Here is a 21812-nt window from a genome sequence, read left to right on the forward strand (position 1 = left end):
CTAGAAGCTATGATAACTCTCTCCTCTCTTTCGAATTACCCTTTATATACATTAGCGATAGACGCATCAAAAGCCTTTGATAGGATGAGTAGGAACTTCTTACTAACCATCCTACCCTTTTTTAATATACCTGATTCATTTGTAAAACTTATTGAAACTATCTATTATAAAGCCTATACAATGCTTCAAATAAGTAATTCTGTAACTGATAGAATTTTCATAGTTAATGGGACAAGACAGGGATGCCCCCTCTCTCCTTTACTATTCAATCTGTATATAGAACCCCTATTTCTTCTTATTAAACAGAAAACCCATCACTCTATCCCCAGACTTTTTAGAACTAATATTCCTTTTCGGCGTTTGCTGATGATCTTAATATCTACCTATCTTTACCGAATTCTAACTTAACGGAAAACAGAATATACAAAACGCAACTGCCACTCGCCGACTTTAAACAGCAAAGTATATATTCAGACTGCTAAAAATTCACTGGAATCGCTGAAATCATGCATAAAAATTTTTTTAATGTTGAACAAATCTAGAGTAGTTAAGCGCTTTCACTCGTCTATGCGAGCTTCATCAGAACAAACAGATTATGCTCATCTGCATCATTTAAATATACATGTCTTGGCGCCAAATTAAATAATCTTAAAGCTACAACAGACAATTAGTACCTTCGTTCATAAAATTATAACGAATAACCCTAATAAAAATGTTTAAAATGGAATACTATACACAGTGTTGTCCCTAAAATGTTCATATAAACAGATAAAATTTACTGCTGATGTTAAATACGTAAAAAGCTGTTAGAATTAGCTCTTCAACATTAAAATAGGTTTAACTGATATGTAATCATTAATTCCTGGTGGTGTCATAGCATCTGTAAAAAGTTGCCACCAATATTCTTTGTATGCTAATACATTTTTTATATTGCCTCCCCTGGGGTCTGCTCTAATTGTTTCTAGTATTACAAACTTAAAATGATGTTCCTCACCTTTCCTATTGATATGCCTATATAGGGCGTTCTTAGTGTCTTTAATTTTTATACTATACAGGTGGGAATATATTCTCTTTCTAAATTGTCTTTCAGTCCTGCCTATATAATATGCTGGGCATAACATGCATTTGGCTAAATATATAAGCATACTGGTTCTACAGTTCCCTTGTTTTGGTCTAACCAAGGTCTTGTTAACATTATCTAATGTCACACTACTCTCTTCTAATATATCTTTGCATTGACGACATGCCCCACACTTAGTAGTATGTGTGTCTTTTCTATTTTTTGCCTTAGCTCCATTTTCTAATATATTTTTCAGGTTCCTACCCATTTTGTATACAAAACAAGGTTTAAAACCTAATATATTTAATGTGTCCTGGTCAGTAAAGAATATCTGCCAGTTTCTAGTCAAAATGTTTTTGACTAATTGGGAATGTGGGCCATACTCTATGATACAAGCTCGATTAAATATAGTGTTATTTTCTTCCTTGCTAATTGTATTTATACTATTTATTGGTGTTGAATTTCCACTATTCTGTCCCAATAGTGGTATGTATTTCTTTCATTCATTCAGGACATATACACTAGTATCCAACATCATTCCTTCATCATATCCCCTTTTCTAAATAAACTCATGATGAATTTAACCTCATCTACCATATCCTGGTAGTCAGATGTCATCCTAATGGCTTGGATGAGTTGTCCTTTAAAAATGTTATACTTAAGTTTTTTTTGGATGGTTGCTGCTATATTCTAAATATGAATTAGTAAAAGTGGCTTTTCTATGTATCCTAGATTTAAATCTATTTCTATCTATGGCAACAAACTATCCTGAAACAATTTCTGCTTAAGAAGAAGATGATATCAAATGTTTACAAACTCTTGGTCTCGATCAGAACTAATAACTCACCGGTATTTTCCAAGTTCTGGGTAGATAAGGACTCGAGTATATCCACTACAGTTATGCAAGAATCTTTTAAGTTAAGCTCTAAATATATCCATTTCAAAAAACTGGCCTATACGCAACTTATGATTGTAAATAATGCATATTTAACCCCAGCAATTATTAATAAATTTCAACCTAACTCACACTAGCCTTTTGCTCATGGAAAATGTAGCTGACATATACCATATCTTCTGGAGTTGTAAATGTGTGTACAGACTGTGGTGCGCCCTAAGAGTGATCCTGGGAAAGATGGGTTACGAGAAATCAACACTCAACACTTCATGGCAGTATGCTCTACTACATATACCTCCAGCTGGTATTTCTAAGTCTCAACATAGGGTGTTGATTTCCATATTCATATTTATTAAATATTATATCTCTCTCCATTGGAAGAAGCAAACAATAATGTCATGGATAGGTTTAAAAGAATTAGTTTTTAGACATATAAAGGCTCAGAAATTCCTCTTTTATAAAGGGAATCATAAGTACCATTCTGAAGACTTTGGGAATTCATTTTTTGCACATTTAGTAACCTGAAATGCTATTTCGTAATCTTTCTATGTATCCTGCACTCACTTTTAGATCATTGCATTTATAATAGTTGTTGTATTTGGGCTATGGATAATTGTATATAATTGTTTTCTTTGTTAACTTGTGGTGTGTGAATTTTATGTGTTTTTGTTCATTATGTGTGTTTTTGAAAAATAATTATAATAAAAAGAATTTAAAAAAAAAATAAAATAAAATAATATGTGACAAAAGTAGTTTCAATTGCACCAAACTTGCCAATATAATACCCGATCTAATAAGAATGCTAGCAAAAATTATTTGAGCAAGGTGAGGTCACACTCAACAGGGAGTGTTTCTAACCCTGCTTAATACATCCCTCACCTTACTTTCCTCATTCTAGTTCAAGTTCTTCAAATGATGGCAGCACCTATGAAGTCACAAGGCTGTGCTCCTAGCTGGTCTATGAATGAGACCATACTAATGCTCTACATTCTGCATGACTCATACCTGGAGAAGATCAAGGTGTGCATGCATTGGAGTAAATGGAAGAAAATTGATATCTGGCAGGAGATGGGTGACCACAATTTTATGGGTCTATGCTTCTTGATCAAAATTTCACAATCTTGAACAACAAACATCAAGACTCATTTAAGCAAAAGTGCACTACATCGAAAATGCACTTTCGCAAAAGCCGTTTCTCCAAACCGGGGGAAAAAAAACCCCTACTTTTTTACTTATTCCCACTGTAATGTGCTTCAGAAAACTGGCTTTTGCGAAAGTGCACTTTCACTTAAATGGGTTTGATCTTCTGTTTGTTGAGAAAGTGTGTTTTTGACAAACAGAAGTAGACTCATACTTATATACATAGATAAAATATATCAAAAACAAAAATGGGGTTAAAATTGCATAACTACATATCTGATGTTTATCTTCTTTCCATTAATCACTGATGGGGTTCGGTTCCAAGCTCTTGGAACTGAGTCGGCCTCTTTACCAAGCTTGCACCAGCCAAAAAAACTCTCAAGCTAAGTCTCTGCCCAGAATGCCCTTCTCCCTGTTACCTCAGATCTTGTTTGCTGCGTAGCCGTAAATCTGCATTTCAGCTGAGCTCTCAGCTAAATGGAACTTTATTTGATATTTGTGTGAAATATTTTCTATATCTTCCTATTTTATTAAGCAAATAGTATTTCTAGAGTGTTTTCTTCTGTCTGATCTTATTTTTTTCTTTTCTACTCTACCCATTATTACCATTGGTAAACTTTTAAGTACCATTGTTGGTACGGCCTTTCCTCCCTTACCCTTGTAGTATTTCTTCAATACCATTGCTGCTATTGTCTTTTCTGTTTAACCTATTAGCTTTGGTTTTTAGTAAGGTGGTTCCTTTCTTGTCTACATATCACTGAATTGATAATTGGGACTTCTCTGAACGGTGTTTAACTAACTGGATTATATTGTTTGCCTGTAGTGTCTCTTTCTAAAGATGTCGGATAAGAAGGATACTTCAGGTTTTAAGCATTGTGCTTCACGTAATGGCAAGTTACCTAATAGTGATTCTCATGATGACTGTATGTATTGTTTGGGAGTGCCCCACCTTTCGGTACAGCTTCCGTGTGACATTTGTCAGAGTTTCAGTTAAAGTACTCTTAATCAGTGTAAAAATAAACTGATTCTCAAGGGGTTACTCAAGTCTCCCTTTTCAGAGGCCATTTCTGTGATGGAGGTCTCAGCCCCTCCTACTAAAGACAAAAAGATGTCCCACTCGGTTACCTCCTCACCATCGGGTGATCAGGGCAAGCCTGTGAAATCTAAGTTCCCAAAGTTGTCTTCGGAGCATAAATCTGCCTCTACCGCTCCATTTTACTTGGCTCTGAGCATCTCGAAACCTTCAATACTGGCACCAGTTTTTGCACTGGTCCTGCCTCCAGCACTGATTATAGACCTTACTATGTCTATTTTGACTTTGTCACCTGCGGCCACTTCGGCTCAGGCCACACCTTCAACTACTTCATTAATTACCATTTTAGAACTGACTGTTTTGGCTCCAAGTGCCACTCTGGCACTGAGGCTTGTACCAACATCACTGGATTTCACCCATTTACTACCGGTCTCAAAACTTGAGACCTCGGTGCCAGCAGATCTGAAACTCCCCTTCTGTAGATCCATTTCTGGGCCAAGAGTATAGCTCCTTCATCGAATGTCCTGAATCTCTGTCCGGAGTATCCACTAGATCCACCAGGAGCCTGTCTGAATACGACATGGTGCGTCTTGTGGACCAGCTGCTGTTAGCCAGGGAGATACCCACACTTTCTAAGACCCATATACCTGCGTGACTTGGGTTGACTTATCTACAGACTCCATCTTACACTCCTCCTTCGACCATCCTGGTTCCGAAGCCCTCTGCTCTGACATCCTTCTTGGAACCCATCACCTCGGCACTGACAGTGCATCTCACTTCGGCTCCAAGTTTGCCCTTTTGGTTTTCAGTTCCTGTGGAACTGGTCCTTCCTCAATCTGGGGATTGGGGGACAGGTGCTTCAAACCATGGCACAGAGCCATCTTTCTCCTAGGTTCCATGCTCTGCACCTATAGCCGCATCTGCACCAATCCTAATTGAGGCTCCATCTGTGGGGGCAGGCTTGTTGAAGTGGGATGTGACCCCAGTTCCCAGGTTGTCTTTCTTCAGGTGGACCTGTCTTCCATGTAATGGAGAAGGCTCTTGCTTCTGGCAGCACTTCATTGATGTTGGAACCCAAGTTTTTGCCCCCTGAGCTACAGCTGTCATAGACCACCTCTCCAGGACACCAGGCAGAAAAGCTGCAGGACACCCTGTTCAGGGTACCCGCTCTTCTGAGTCCTCCTCAGAGACCCCCCCACTGAAGAGCCCCCTTCAAAATAGGACGTGCAAAAGGAAGCACATGGACTCACCCAAGGCGTCATTAACTGAAGACATGGAATATGATGATGATGAAGGGTTCTCTTGGTCACCTCCTGATGATGTCTCCTTTGGAGACATCCTGGAAATGCTTAAGCAGAGAGGTGACTGGAAGCTCTCCACTCCTTCATCTGAGAGCCCGTGTTCCTGCAGGCTTTCCTTGCCCAGTCTTCTACCTCTTGGGTCATCCCACCTACCAACAAGCTCATCCAGCTTGTCATACAGCATGCTTGGAGAACCCTGATTCCATTGAGGTGCTCCCTCGGAGACCATATAAAATTCTTTCCACTCCCAAGGTGAACCCCCCTGGTCCAAAGGGTTACCAGTCAATGCTATGGTGGTGGTGGTGGTGGCCATGAAAAAGGACTTGGCTGAGGATAGTCTCACTGTCTAGCCAGCCAACAGGGAATCCCAGGTGGTGGACAGACTTGGGAAGTGTGTTTTTGCATCAGGGACTTTTGCTATATGGTCCCTGAACTATTTGGCACATTTTACGAGACTCCAGATGGACTTGATCTCCAAACTTTCTGGGACATTCGCAGGACAGCTGTCTGACGAGGTCAGGGACAAAGTGGCCTCACAGCTCGCAACCCTAAAATTGAACCCTCGTCCATGAGGTTGCTTACACATGCGACCGAAGGAGTGGCTAGAGAAGCGGGTTCAGGCATTGTCATAAGGCGTTTTGCCTGGATGCACATTTGTGACCTTGCAGACCCCTTCAAAGTCTTCTTTTCTGAATGCTCCCATTGAAGCTTCATCCCTTTTTGGTTCCAATGTGATGGACACACTAGCCAGGTGTGAGCAAGATGGAAAGACCCTGTCTGCCGTAGGCCTATGGTTTTCCAGTCCTCAATGTACCTTCTCCAGGAATCAGAGGAGTGGAAAAATGTGGCACAAAAAGTTTCATGGTCCTTTCCATGTCACAGTGGTGATGATACCCCTAGGGGCAGAGGAGTAACAATTCCAGAAGATGCCCCTACAGAGGCAGAGGGGGCCTTGTAACCAAGGCTCCAGGGACTCTTTCTCTGGACACCCTTACCAGTGCTCCTGAGTTGCAGCCCTATTGCTTACCTTTGGAAGCAGTCAGGGGTCATTACTCTCTGCACCAGACTGCCTGGCAATCCATTACCACTGATCATTGCATGCAGAGTATCATCACCAGAGGTTACACCATTCCCCTTTCTTGTCAGCCAAACCTTCCAAAAAACTTCCAAAATTTACACCCAGTCAAATGAAAGAAGCAGCTTCAGAGACTGTAAAGCTGTCTCAAAAAAGAATCATCCAACCAGTCCCACCAGACCAGCATGGATCTGGATTTTACTCAAGATTCTTTTTGGTGCCAAAAAAGACAGGGGACTGGAGACCCATTTTAGATCTCAGCAGATTAAACAAGTCTGTCACCCAAACCAAATTCTGGGTGGTCACATTTCAGTCCATTCTTCCCTTTTTAAGAGATGATTATTGGATGTGCTCGATAGATCTTTATAGGATGTTTATTACCACAGCAAGATGGACAAATGCTCCAGGAGTCTGCTTCACATCTGGCTAGCGGCCAGTAATTATCAATCTTGTGCCCTGCCATTCGGTCTCTGTACAGCCCCCAGAGTGTTCATGAAATGCATGGCATTGGTTACAGCTCACTTGAAACTACAAGGATTCCAGGTGTTTCCATATCTAGATGACTAGCTCCTCACTGCTCCCACCAAGCATCTTCTGGTAACATCACTGCATTATACTCTCTCTCTCTGGCAAAATTGTAGAGAATAACGATAGATAGGGAGAAGTCAAGCCTTACTCCTACACAACAAATAGAGTTCATTGGAGCAGTGTTCAGTACTCAGTCCTATCTAGTATCACTCCCAATTCATAGACTCCACCAACTGAGGCTTCAGCTCTGAGTGATACTCTCTCAAAAAAAAGTCTCAGCAAGGGAAGTTCTTCAGGCCCTTGGTTCTATGGCAGCTTCAATCCTGATAGTGCCTCTAGCAAAGCTACATATGCAGATCCTGCAAATGGCTCCTTCTTTGTCAGTGGTTCCCAAACTATCACCCCTCTCTATTACCAGATTCAAATAACCAACTACTGCAAACAGGACCTCCTTTGGTGGATGAAGCCAGATGCAGAACTTTGGAGTTGTCCTTTTCTATCCCCTCAGCCCAGAGCCATTTTGACCATGGATGCTTCCTTAACTTGGTGGGAGGGCCATTTCCAAGGGAAGACAGTGCAAGGCACATGGTCCACCTCAGAGGCACACCTGTATATCAAAGTTCTGGCACTGAGAGCTGTGCTGCTAGCATTGCAGGTCTTTCATTCAGCTCTCCCTTCTGGGACAATTGTGATTCAGTCAGACAATATGTCAGTTGTCTGGTATATCAATAAGCAAGGAGGAAACAAGTCCTACCCCCTATGTTGAGAAGCCATGTGAATTTGGAAGTGGGCGATAGCTTCCAACCACTTTCTGATAGCAACGCATATCCCAGGGAGCTCCAACATGATTGTGGACAAACTGAGAAGATGCATTCTTCTGCCTCAAGAGTGATCTCTCAACTCCAAGGTAGTAACAGACATTTTTAGCCACTGGGGCTAACCTTGCTGTGACCTTTTCGTCTCCCCATCGAGCAACAAGTTCAGTAGCTGTTTCGCCCTACTTCCTCCAGAGGTGGAGTCACTGAGGGACACTCTAACCCATAACTGGCCCACAGGACTTCTTTACACTTATCCTTCCATTCCCCTAATTTCACAATTTCTAAAGAAAGCTCTTCAGTTGAGATGCAAGGTGATCCTCGTAGCTCCATTCTGGCCTCGACAAGTTTGGTTCCCATTCCTTTGGCCTCATCTAGTATACCCATCATGGATTCTGGACCCTCTACCAGCTCTAAATATTCACACGCAAGGGTTGAGTCACCCAAATCTGTCCAGTCTTAAGCTGACAGCTTGGTTTCTCCACTTCCATTAGTCGCCAGGCAAGCTAATCTTTCCTTGCCTGTTCAAGACATAATTCTGGCCTCTCATAAACCATCCACCAGAAGACTATTTCAGGATAAATGGAAAAGGTTCTCCATCTGGTCCAAGGACAACATGCTAGACCTATATTCGGCTCCAGTAACTGCAGTGCTTCAATACCTGGCTAAGTTTTTGATAATGGAGCCTCTGTCTCTACCATACAAGCACATCTAGTGGCAATTTTTAATTTCCACAATGGTATAGATGGCACCCCTCTTATCTCTTTATGCCTTTTCAAGCCTTCCTCAAGGGGACCTCTCATATCTGGCCTCCTGTCAAACAGCCCATGGAACCATGAAACCTCACTTTAGTCATTCAGTCCTTGACTCAAAAACCTTTTGAACCTGCTGCGAAGTGCGACCTAATGTTTTTGTCTTGGAAATCCTTGTTCTTGGTAGCCTGTATCTGCCAGAAGGGTCTCAGAGCTGCAGGCATTGTGTATCAAAAGGCCCTATCTGGTCTTTCATAAAGACAGAGTATCACTTTGGATTAATCCATCCTTCCTTCCCAAAGTTGTTTCTGAATTCTCCTTAAACCAGGCCATTGATCTATCAGTGTTCTTTCCGAATTTTGCTAATAGAGGAGAGTACTGCCTTCACTCCTTAGACGTACATAGACAATTGAGATTTTACCTAGACAGGACTAAACCTTTCTGTAAGTCTGAACAGCTTTTCATCTCCTATTCTGGGCCCATAATGGGAGAGGCTATTTCCAAGGTTACATTATCAAAATGGCTAAGGGACTGCATATGTTTCATCTAAAGCTCACTCCACTAGATCCATGGCAACATCTGTAGCTTTCCATTCCAGGACTTCCATGGATGACATCTGCACAGCAGCTACTTGGGCTATGCCTCATACCTTTAGCAATCATTACAAATTGAACTTGGTCTCCAGAGGGAGAGCTGCCTTCGGCTCAGTGGTACTCAGGAATGCTCTTCCATAAGGGCCAACCATGGACGTCAAGGTAGCTTGGGATTCTGTCCCGTCAGTGATGAATGGAAAGAAGATTAACAACATCAGATTACCTTCTTTCATTCAACACTTCCCACCCTTCTTCCCCCTCCAAAGGCTCCTGGGGCATGCTTTGTGTCTAAGTGGTGTCCTAGGGTATTTGCGCAGAAGTGGCCTCGGCTTTACTTCTCTTTTTCTAGCAAACTCAATCTGAGGTTAAAGGGAGAAGGCAATTCTGGGTAGAGACTTAGCTCGATAGTTTTTTTGGCTGATGCAAGCTTGGTAAAGAGGCCAACTCAGTTCCGAGGGCTCGGGACCGAACCCAATCAGTGATGAATGAAAGAAGATAAACAACACAGATGGGACATTATGGTAAGACATATCTTCTTTATACTTCCACACTCAAGTATCTGTACCTGAAAATATTTACTTCTACTGATATGACCTTCATAAAAAAATTAGTAATATATCTTTAATCAGACATGCATCTTTTGTACTAAGAGGAATATTTGTGCTGTGAGGGTTAATTTGCTAAGAGATTGAGCAGCATCAAAGTTTTCAGAGAACATGGTGTTTTACTTCATTATTACTTTGTATAAATTAGACACATTTCTGCAGAAAAGGAAATGCACACTTCCTTAAATTGATAAATTTCAGTCTTTGCACTTTATCTATACCAGACAGTGTTGCATGCATTTTTTACAACAAAACTCAAGACTATTTTCATATTTCTCTACTATCCTCCAGAATTCAAGGGAATACTAGTAAAGTACTGCATGCATATAACAGTTAAAATGGGAAAGACAAAGGAAAAATGATATTCACAGATAATATAAGATATATTTGTATGAGGAAACAAATCAGATACACATAAACAAGATTATTCTTCTCCCTTCACTGCTAGCTGAAGAAGAAATACAGTACAACCTCCAGCAAGAGAAGAGAACAAATGAATGCATCTTATGGTTTAGTCTTCTGTTAAGTATAAAACGTGTCCAAAAGATTTTTGTTTAACACTGCATAGTACAAGTTATTACATCAGTAATGGTACCAGAAAAACTAATAAAGCAATGCTTTACAAACTGATTTGTGTAGTACTCCTGTTGTTATAGTTTTGAAATTGAAAGAAATGCAACTGAAGACTTAACTGATCAAGAGAAGTGTCTTCTAATCTGATTTGTTAACTTCATAACTGCAATAATGACACATTTCTTTTTGGGGGGTACTGTATACCTTTTATTTAAGCTACATAATTTATACACACAACTCTTTCAGAAAGAGAAAAGACTTTCCCATTTCAATTCTTCACAAGTATGCACAAGCACTACTCTTACATTCTTCCCAAGTGCAGAAGCCCAAATCACTACCCCCAACTTTATGTGTACACATTTCTCATACACAAGTTTTACTTCAATAAAGTTTTCCCTGCAGTATTTCAATATTATTTTGTTAAATTGCATTAAAACAGTATTGTGTGGATTTATTGTACATTTTGTGTTTTGCCTCTACCATCTTTTTTTCTCTCTCTCTTTTTTTTTTTCTTATTTTACTTATGCATTTCTTTCTCCTTTTTATTTTGCTTCTCTTCCATTTTTTTCTTTTTTAACAGGTTCAAATTCCTCAGAAGCAGACCAGGCATGTATTTCCCAGGCTAGGTATAGATCACCCTCTACCTATCCGGGGACATCATTGCAGAGTCAGAATAGAGGCACTAGTCCTGCAGGCACTCCAGCATGAAGCAGTATGGCAAACCTCACATGAAGGGGACTTCACATTTTGGTTGAGTACGTACTGGCAGAGGTAGCAAACAGGAAAACTCAGCCATTCAAGACACACTATTCTAATTGGTGCCAACCACTGCACCAACTCAAGCCCATACTCCCTCCACATCATAGTCCTCCACTGCAACACCATCTGACAGTAGACATGTTTGAAGCTCTGTGGACTGGAATTCCAGCTGGCCCTTCCCCATCCTTTCTTTGCTTTCCATTTTCCCTTCACCCTCTTCCCTATTTCCCATCCAATCTAGCCTGTTATTAAAAAAATGAAAAAAACAGAGGGTCTATCCTCCAACAAAAACAAAGTGCATATCCATTCCCACCTCCTCCGGCACAAACCCTCTTGATGTTTCTGTTGTGTGTTCAGCTCTTTGTCTTGTGTCCCCACTTTAGAATCTTCCCTATCACCCCCTTTCTATTCTTTAATGAAATCATCAAGGTGTCCATAAAAGGATACCCCTACGTAAAAATATTGTAATCCTTTTTCATCTTTCTAAAAGCTGTCTCAGCTGCTGCATGGTCCACAGCTTTTCTAAAATGCTTGGATCATGAATGCACTCAGACACTCTTGCCCATGTTAATGCTGCACCATACACAAACTTACGATTTTGTGAAGTAATTTGCAGCTTTGAAAGTCTGAACTTTATACTAATTACTCCTTTGTGAAAAGTGGCATGTTTATAGAAATTGCTTCACTTTTCCATGTTTAATGCAATGCTTTTCTCTGAAATTATTTGCATATCTATTGTAGAGTTACTGTTCTCACATGACTGCTACACACTTGTGAAGTTCTGGACTGCGAATACTGACCTATATATCTGTTTCACCATAATGCGGTTAAATACAGATATTCCTATCCTTCATTGCCTAGTTTAAAACTAACAGTACTTAAGAAAGCTTGTTTGGATCTTATAAATAGTCATGGAAATGACTTCTAATTAAAAAGAGAAAAAAAATCTAACAATAATGGGTGCATATATCTGTATGAGTGACAATAACCATACACGTAACACCTGACTGGATTAACTATGAAGTACTCACTAAGGTATAACAAATAATTTGCAAACACTGTGAATCTGCCCCTTCCTCCATCAAGACATTAATGGGTCTTCTTCACAACAGGTAGTGCTGGGCTTCAAGCCGTAACCTCATCCTGCTCTGAGGGCTTCATATATGACTGTTTACGTCCACAAGTCCCATTAGCAAAACATAAAGATCTGTGGATAAAACCCAGTCCATTTTCAGCAGCCCACTGAAATTACACTAAGGATCATTCTTGAACATTGCTTTTACCAGTAAAATAAGTAGAGTATTTCTTGAGCCCATAGACAATGTTATGAGATGAAAGTATTCCCTTTATTTTGAGAATAAATAAATAAATTAATATCCTGCTTCGTCAATGGTGATTTTGACCCTGCCATTTCCTTAGCTGCTTCAGAACAGCTTAGACCTATGATGTGGTCAGATACTCTATGAAACTTCTACAATCAGGTGTTGAATATCCACCCATCAATGAAGTAACTGGGATCAATCCCTTTTGAGTTGTAACACTAGGTTGATGGTCTGTACTACACTGATGCTTATCTGTTTAAATATCACCTTCATGGCGGTTTCCTAGTTGAAAGGAACAACTGTTGTTGGGGGATACAAGGTACTTATGTGCTGAGAGAATCCTTGTTGGTCCAGTGATAATAATAACGGTTTACCTTTACATGTGCGTATTGCACAAGGGTGAACAGGAATTTTCTGAAAGGCAGTTTGCAAAGTTTGCAAACGCTGAATAGAAAAAGGTTCGACAGTGCAATGAGCGAATGCACAGTGAGATTTGCTCATTGCACATTCAACATTCTGGGGTGGATTGCACTATAGTGTGGATTAAGAAATGGTTCCTTTCCCCACTGTAGGGCAATCTTGGAGTTAGAATAATAAAGTAGTAGGGGTGTGGGGTGCAAGCGGGCTTGCCCCCGCTTTGCACTTTGTTTTTTTTTGTTTGACATTAATGTTTGAAAAACAGAAAATCTGCTTTTTGATTTGCTGTTTTTCGAACATTAAGGACTGTCGACATTTTCACTTTCGTGGTTTTGAGTCACTCATATGAGCACTCGAACCACTGTGATTCGAGTTTATGAAGGTAAACCATAATAACTGCATGGAATTCAGCAGATGCTGATGTCAGTTCCCAGATGAGAGCCTGAGATAACTACTTGAAACAAGTTTAAAATCCAACTAACTGTTGTACTGGAGCAGTAATTGAGAGTAGCTGCAAAATAAATGTCAATTAGTCTGGCTGCATGGTAGAGAGGAATGAAGCCCTTACTGTTACGGAAGTGACCAAGACGTGATTAGCAGTCCTGGGACTGTAGGAGCCAGGCAGGGAGGGAGATGAGTGAAAAGGCATAGCCCGTTCATCTCTGCCATTGGTTTGAGAGGGTAGTGAGTCCTCAGGGAGAACAAAGGGAAGTATGGCTGCTCTGGTGGAGACCATGGAAACCACTAGTAGTGCTTGACAAGAATAGCTGGGCTGCTTGCTGGTAACATCCCTTGTGAAAACTGATGGAGAGCCAGTATGGGCAGCACATTGCACATCCCTCTCCAGATGTGTAAGGGAGGGTGGGTATCTGGGACTGTACAGTTACTGAAGAAAAACTTTTAAACCATCTTTAATGGCTGTTCAACTGACAAACCTTCCCTGTCAACTATCACTCTGGTGATGGCAAAAAAATTAAGTGATTGGTTAGGAGGATGTTTATGGTCAACAGGCAGATGAGGCAGGAGTGAAAAACAATGACAATTGATGACAATGAGCATGTTTGCATATGTATTTCTTTATATTTTGTTATTGTTGTCACAGCATACAAATGTATTGTTTAAATACATGCACAGTGCTGCTCTTAGACTGAGTATTTTATGTTGTCTGAGATTCCTGATTTTTTTTTCCTATCACCATCATCATCCTCAGCACATCCTTCCATTACATTAAGCACATCAGGATAAACGGCAGGAAAGAAATCCAAGTCCAGTGAATGAACATGCTATAGTAACAAGCCTCTGTCAGAGATATGCTTTCAAAATTCAAAATAAAGATGAAACTAGACTTACTAGTGCCCACTGAAAATGTACTAACTTACTAAGCAACAACTTTCACATAGTCATCTTTTGTTTTAGTGCTCATGTTTGAATTACATTTGTCACAAATACCTATCCCTATGAAAGTCCTGCTGCTGTACTCTGTATCATACAGGCTGCTGAGCGTTGACTTGTGCCTGGCCCACACAGCAGTCTCTGACTCTGCCCTAATGAAAATTCTGCATATCCGCAAATCAAATGAGACAAGAGGAATCTCAACCTAGCCTGCAACATTAGCAAAACATGCTGGAGAGACAGATATGTCTCCCAGAGATTGCCACTCCTCTGGAATACGCTCCCACTTCAAGTGCAGCAGAGCTCCTCAATGACCCTATTTAAGTGCAAAATTGGATGGGTGACTCTAAGATCATCCCAGGATGGCACCGATGTCCCTCATGGACAGAGGTAGTCGATGCTGATCATAGAATCTCTCTGCTAACAATGACCATCTAACTACAGTCAGTTAGGGTGCATGTTTTTTTTTTTTCTACATGGATAGACTTGTTAAGGCCAAAGGGCCATTAGCTTATTATACAATGCCTACCCTAAAAACGTGCACGCTGATTGGCCAGCCCAACCAGCGTGCCCGTTGTAAATCCCTCAATATACTAACGGAAAAAGGTCCGCGGACTTTTCCGTTAGGTTAAAGAGTTTAACATAGCGAGACAGCTTTAAAAAGCAATGGAGATCTCCGTTGCTTTTTTAAACTGTCTCGCTATGTTAAACTCCTTTAACATAGCTTAACAGTGTGAAAGAAACGGAGATCTTGCGATCTCCGTTGCTTTAAACTTGTCTGCTGTGTTAAATGAGTTTAACATAGCGAGACAGCTTAAAATAAGCAACGGAGATCTCTGTTGCTTTTTAAAAGTCTCGCTTATGTTAAACCCATTTAACATAGCGAGACAGTAGGAGAACTTGGTTCTCCGTTGCTGCCCACAACTCTGATGTACTGCGAGGCATGCGCAGTACATCAGAACTGCCGAACACCAGACAGGTGCGGAAGGGCAGCAGAGGCATTATACAATGCCATTATTTAAGAAAAGTAATTATTTCTTTTCTTAAATAATGGCATTATATAATAATAACCCACGGTTGTTGTTTGGTCCCTCGGGCCGCCCCCTGGACCAAACCACGCCAACCGTGGGTAATCCAGCAGTTATTGCTATATTAACCTCCTATGAACCTATGAAGTTCTTTGGTAATACAGCACCATAGTTTTGAGGACAGTTTTGTGCAGGCAGCCACAAATGCAGAAATTAAGTCCTACAGTGAACTGACGTTTGCCATGGCCAGATAAAAAGAGAAATAAAACAGGTAGGGGAAGATTAATGCATTTATTTAAAAAATGTGCATTCATATTTGATTCAGCTTTAAAAGAGATAATTGTAGATAGGAAGAGCTATGTCAAACTAGATGGACATGAAAAAATGAAACATAATGGAATCTCTTAAAATTAATTTCATAGGCAGATCACATGCCTCTGACATAAATTACATTTTAGCAGACTGTTATTTTATAAGGTAGTGTTCATGCTTCATTCTTCTCCTGTCTATCCCATGCTTGTCATTTACTTTTGTCTCCCATGGTGAACAAATTGTCATTTCAGAATTTTGCATTTTCATATCCAAAAAGAAGGGAGCAGCTTAGGCAGGATTTCATAATAAGTGACATTGACTAGAGGTGTAGAATCCAAAATAACTGAACAGCTTAATGTATGATTTTACAAGAATCTTTACATAAGCACATTGATCTGTTTCAAAACCAAACAATGCACATTAACAATGCAATTAAAAAAAAACAAACATTAAGCAAAATGACTGCGAGTATGTTCTCCCTTGAAATAGCTGGATAATTAGCAATGACTGACTGAGTTTCTTCATAGCACTGCTTCATATTTGAAAGATGTATAATGTTCATAGGTGTTTACTTGGCTAACGACTGCAAAGGCCTTTTTTAGCCTAACCATGTATCTCATATCTCTGACAAGTTCTGGTACCCTTGATAAATGTAAGCAGGGGATTGTAAGATGAACCATTTACAGGTTGCCTGAGTCCATTAGAGACATAGGCTCCAAATCAGGGAAGAATTTCCTGTTCCCCATCCAATTGTCCAAGTTACACTTGAGTTGAGTTAGGGAGGAAATCCACTTCACATGGTTGGGTAGCCTGTTCCATACATGGGGTAGTCTCTGGGATATGTAGCTGTCTCTCCAGTAGGTCCTATTTATATCACAGGCAGGGTTCAAGTCTTATGAACAGGTAATTCTGGTGCTGTTTGATTTGTGGATATGCAAGTGGTCCATCAGAGGGGGGTCTGACAAAGCCCTGTATGCCAGACATAGATCTCCCCTCAAAAGTCTGTAGGAGACAGAATACAGGGATAGGGACTTGAAGCAGTCTGCATAGGGCATTTTACTTAATGACCTGTATTCTTTTAGTGAGGAATTTCTGTGGATGTTCCAATTGTTTTATATGTTTAGTTAGGTACATACCAAAGGGGGCACTGTACTCAATGAAAAGTCTGATGAATGCCAAATACAATGACTTTCTTGGACTTAGATGCCATACATTTGTTTATAAGTTGATCAACATAGAATAATTTCATTGCTACTGTAGCCACGTGATGGTCAAGGACTAGATTATTGTCTTTGTGTGCCCCTAAGTCCCTGACTACCGGGTCAACTCTAAGTGGTGTTTTGGCAATATGATACTTACCACAAGTAGATGACTTCCCATAGGATACTATTATGCATTTCTTGGCATTTAATTTTAGTCCATGGCTCGGACACCAGTTGTTTGTCTGTGACAGCCATTCCTGGAGAACTTTTGTGTCAGTGTGGGATTCCATGACTGCTCCTAATTTGCATTCATTTGCATATTTAGTCAGCCAGAGACCATTGATACTGGCCTTGATTTCAGAAAAGTAAATTCCAAAAAGGAGTGGTGCAAGGACTGATCCCTGAGGGACTCCACTTGTGAATGGCCTCTTTGTAGAGGTGGACTCTTCAATTCAAACTTCCTGGATCCTGTTCATGAGCCAGTTGGTTACCCACTGGGTAACATACTGGTTTGTACCTAATCTCTTGAGTTTGTCAATGATGCCCAAGTGGGGTGTTGTGCCAAATGCCTTGGACAGGTCAAGGCAGGCAGTGTGGACTATTTTTGCCCTCATCCATTGCTTTGGTGACCTTCTCAAAGAAGTCCACCAAGCTGAGTAGGCATGACCTGCCCTTTACGTAACCAAACTGGGTTGGGTCCAGTGTCTGGAGGTTTACTATATCACTGTCGATCATTTCCATGATCATTTTTTCCATGGGTTTACATATAAGACTAGTGAGACTGATGGGTTTGTATATTCTAGTGTCTGTAGATAACCCAACTTTGTGTACAGGAAAGACTTGTTGCTGTTCTCCATTCATGATGCATGATGCCTGTTTGGAGGCTACAGTTACACAGAAAATCCAGATGACCTGATAGGGCATGTTTCGTGCTATTTAGAAGGCATCTTGGAATAGTGTCTGGGTCCATTAATGCAGCGTTCTTGGCCTTAGAGAGAGCATTAAGAACCTATTCCCTGGTGATAGTGGGGGGGGGGCATATTTGATGGTATCTCCAGAGGGAAGGTTGGGGGGAGGTAACGTTGGAACTGAATTTATTGTCCAGTAGGTTTGCTATATCTTCTGGTTCAGTATATTTTGCTCTATTTACAATGAGTACTGCACACAGTTGTACATTGCATTTGACATTGCCGACATAGCTAAAAAAAGCCTTGTGGTTGTCTTTGGCCTGGGAGTACTTTATTTGCCCTCTGATTTGTTTGTTTATTTTGATGAGAGTACTTTTATCCTGCTGGGTGCTGCATCTCCTAATGTTTGCCATGATTTTCTTCCTTCTGTTATATAACCTATTGATTTTGTGAGTCCACCAGGGTGGCTTGTTTTTTGAGAGTTCTTCTTCCTGGTGGGTACAGCTGCCTCTATGCAGCTATTAACATGCCATTACAGGGTTTCTGTGAACAGTTCTGCATAGGCAACAGTGTTCCCAGGGTTTATGGGGGCTTAAAATTTTCCAGGTTATCACTTACTAGCAGGAAGTTATCCTTAGAGTAGTTCTTGAATATTCAAGGTTTAGCTGGGAGTCTACATTTTATTTTTACTTCAAAGGAAACCATTTTGTGGTCTGACCTTATCAGGGAAGACATTACCATAGGAGGTGTGCAGGACTCTGCCATATTAGTGAGGACCAAATCCAGTATGATTGCACCCCTGGTTGGTGTACTGACAGTCATCCAGAGAGGTTGCATTTACAAAATCCATGATCTTTGTGCCTGTACTTTTGGTGTCGTAAAGGATTCCTAGTTAATAGTGGGATAATTAAAGTTGCCCATGAATATGGTATTGGGTTGGATGGTTAGTAACCGTTTCCAATAAGTTTAAATACATGGTATGGGTTTCCTGTATCATAGAAGGGGACATACAGATTGCAAGGAAGTGGTATTGGATTTTTCTATGGTGATCTGAACATGCAGCAGTTCCAGTGAATTCTCCTTTGACCAGCTTTGAGGTATATTTTATTTGATGTAAATTAAGACACCTCCTCCTTTACTCCCTGTCTGTGTAGTAGCTGGTCTAAATGTGTGGAAGGGGTTTTACCCATGCACTGTTGGCATGCTCTCTGTGAGTTTAAACCATGTCTCCGTGACCGCACAGATGTCATCATTCTCTATGGTGAAGAGAGCTTCTAGGGAGTGAAGTTTTTTGTTGAGACTCCTAGCAATGAGCAGTAATACCTTTACATTTTCTTGGTTTTGATTTGCTATGTTTAAAGTCCTTTCAGTCTGGCATTGCCTAAAAAAGGTACTGTAGGGGAAGACCATGTTTTAGCTAATACTCAAAAGCCTAGATGTGAGAGGTGCAGACCAGGTTGTTGTCTATGTTTTAATTTGTATCAGGAATCTATATCTCTCCCTCTGTCTTCACCTATAACTATCTCTAGATAGATATAGATATAGATATAGATAATAGATATATTTATATTTGCTCATTTTTTTCTCCATAAAACTGATCCTGGTGCCTTAGCACTTTCTGTAGGTCTGGTTCGCCCACCTTAGGTTCCAGGACTTTCTCTAATAAGGACTATGGCTAGAGATATTGAGGCATCCTGGGACATTGTCATATTTCTGCATGGGGTTTCTCCTTTAGCCCATCTCTTACACATTTCCAGTATTGCTGTAGGATGTGATACGTAATGAGTGATCCATGTTGAGCCACCCCTAACTTCTGCAAAAGGCTGACATTAGCAAGCCACCTTGACCATCATACCTCTCAACTGTACAGATTTTCGCAGAATGTCCAGATTTTTGCTTCATACTATCGGCCGATTTTTCATAAAATTGTGGTTTTCTGGCAAATCCTTGACAAATCTTTGAAGACTGCGATCCAAAAATGACAGATATTCGAGTTTTAGACTTTATACCCTTCAGAAAATTCATGCGAATGCAAAACCTGCTATTCTATTAACTTTTCAAGTTTGTAAGAGCTAAAGTTAAAAATTGTCCCTATGTTTGGTCCTTTGTCCCCCGATTATTTATGGCTTTGTCCAGACTTCTTGCTGTAAGAGACTGAGAGGTATGCCATCTACCAATTTACTCTGAGAAGGTTTCTCCAGTCTCCACTAGGAAATGTTGTACTGAACTGTGTGCTCTTGATCATTTATACCTCCCCTTCTTGCCAGCATCTCAGATGCCTAAGCTGGTAAATGAACCCAGAACACCAGAGCCATAGTCAGGGCTTTATCCCGTCTTAACCACAATACTGGCAAACTGGACAAAGAATATTCTTTATTGCATTTTCCATGTAAAGTGAAACACAACAACTACCAACCAGTACCAGAACGTGGGTCCATCAAAAAAAAAGAAATTGTAGAGCACAAAAAATGTAAATCAGGATCCAAGGACGACCAAAGAACTCCAAACTAAATACGTTTTTATTGTACAAATTGTAAAAGCATAAGCGCTTTCGTAGCAAAGCTACTTTATCAGATGCATGAAACAATTAAAAAATCAGTCCATTAAATACTCTAGTTGAAAAATCACATGACTGACTAACTTTCTTAAAGACATATACCTTAAAATACACTCATTAAGCAATGTGCACACATAAATGTATAGCCGGCTACAAATATAAACCATCTTAAATTACTCTATACAGAATAAATACATGCATTTGTGCAAAACCATATATATATATAAGATATAAATATATATACATAAATATACACATATATACAAAAAGTGTATATATATATATATATATATATATATATATATATATATATATATATCAAATATATAGAAAATCACTGTTATTTATACAATGATGGTTCAAGACAAAAGCCAGACTATTTTCTATTTAAAGGTCTGTCTTTAAGTTTAGGTCTCAAATGTACTCTGTCATTCAGGCTATATCAATAATCTCCACGTAATCTAACTATCCATTTGGCTTCTAACTGCTGAATTTGATTCCTAATATCACAGTGTTTTTTTATATATTTATATATTCTTTTTGTTTATATATATATATATATATATATATATATATATATATATATATATATGCATATATTTATGTATATATATTTATATATTTTATATATATATATATATATATATATATATATATATAGTTTTGCACAAATGCATATATTTATGCTGTATAGAGTAATTTAAGATGGTTTATATTTGTAGACGGCTATACATTTATGTATGTGCACATTGTTTAATGAGTGTATTTTAAGGTATATGTCTTTAAGAAAGTTAATTAGTTAGTCGTGATTTTTCAACTAAAGTATTTAATGAACTGATTTTTTTAATTTTTTCATGCATCTGATGAAGTAGCTTTGCTAGAAAAGTGCTTATGCTTTTACAATTTGTACAATAAAAACAGATTTAATTAGGAGTTCTTTGGTCATACTTGGATCCTGTTTTGCATTTTTCCATATAAAATAATTGAGAAAGGGAAGATTTAGGCTGTAAAGATAAACTGTTGTATGTCAGTGAGCTAAAGCTGTGATGAAATCTGTTGTATGTGCTTCAAGATGTTTTTAGTTGGGGAAACCTTGGGAGAGTGTAGCTAACAGCAGCAGCACCTCAATGTGATTAAACTGACATAATTGTGTGTATCCTGAATAACAGCAAAAACAACACTTGTTTCTACTTGACTGTAAATGATAACAAAATAGTTGACATTTCTAATTAGTTGGGACATAACTATGCAATTTCAGTTGTTGCCTTAGAAGAGTACAGAAGGAAGAGCAGGTATATGCATCAGAAAGAACAAAATAAAAGCAGATGCCTGCTGAAGTAACTCACAAGTTAGTTTCCAGAGGTGTTTCATCATCCCATATCACCGCATTTGCTCTGCTACAACTCAGACCAGTCCAGTAATATGAGTTCTTATCCGTTAAAGCAATTATGAAATACTGAAACAAACAAAATAAATATTTTGTAACATTTTTCTTCATTTCTTTTTTTTTTCAGTAATAGTTCTTTATTATTTTTCACTTATTCG

At 39.5% G+C, this 21812-nt stretch overlaps 1 protein-coding gene across 1 annotated transcript in view; it reads right to left on the reverse strand.

The window, feature by feature from the left end:
• Nucleotides 1–21812, reverse strand: part of LOC122808700 (CD209 antigen-like protein E) — a 1430102-nt gene that overhangs the window by 124893 nt on the left and 1283397 nt on the right. Inside the window, exon 3 of the mRNA XM_044079686.1 lies at nucleotides 21614–21723. Within this exon, the coding sequence (XP_043935621.1) occupies nucleotides 21614–21723 (110 nt within the window). The remainder of the gene's footprint in view (nucleotides 1–21613; nucleotides 21724–21812) is intronic.

Source organism: Protopterus annectens, chromosome 8.part0 (genome assembly GCF_019279795.1).
Source record: "Protopterus annectens isolate FY-2018-M chromosome 8.part0, PAN1.0, whole genome shotgun sequence".
Lineage (NCBI taxonomy): Eukaryota > Metazoa > Chordata > Ceratodontiformes > Protopteridae > Protopterus > Protopterus annectens.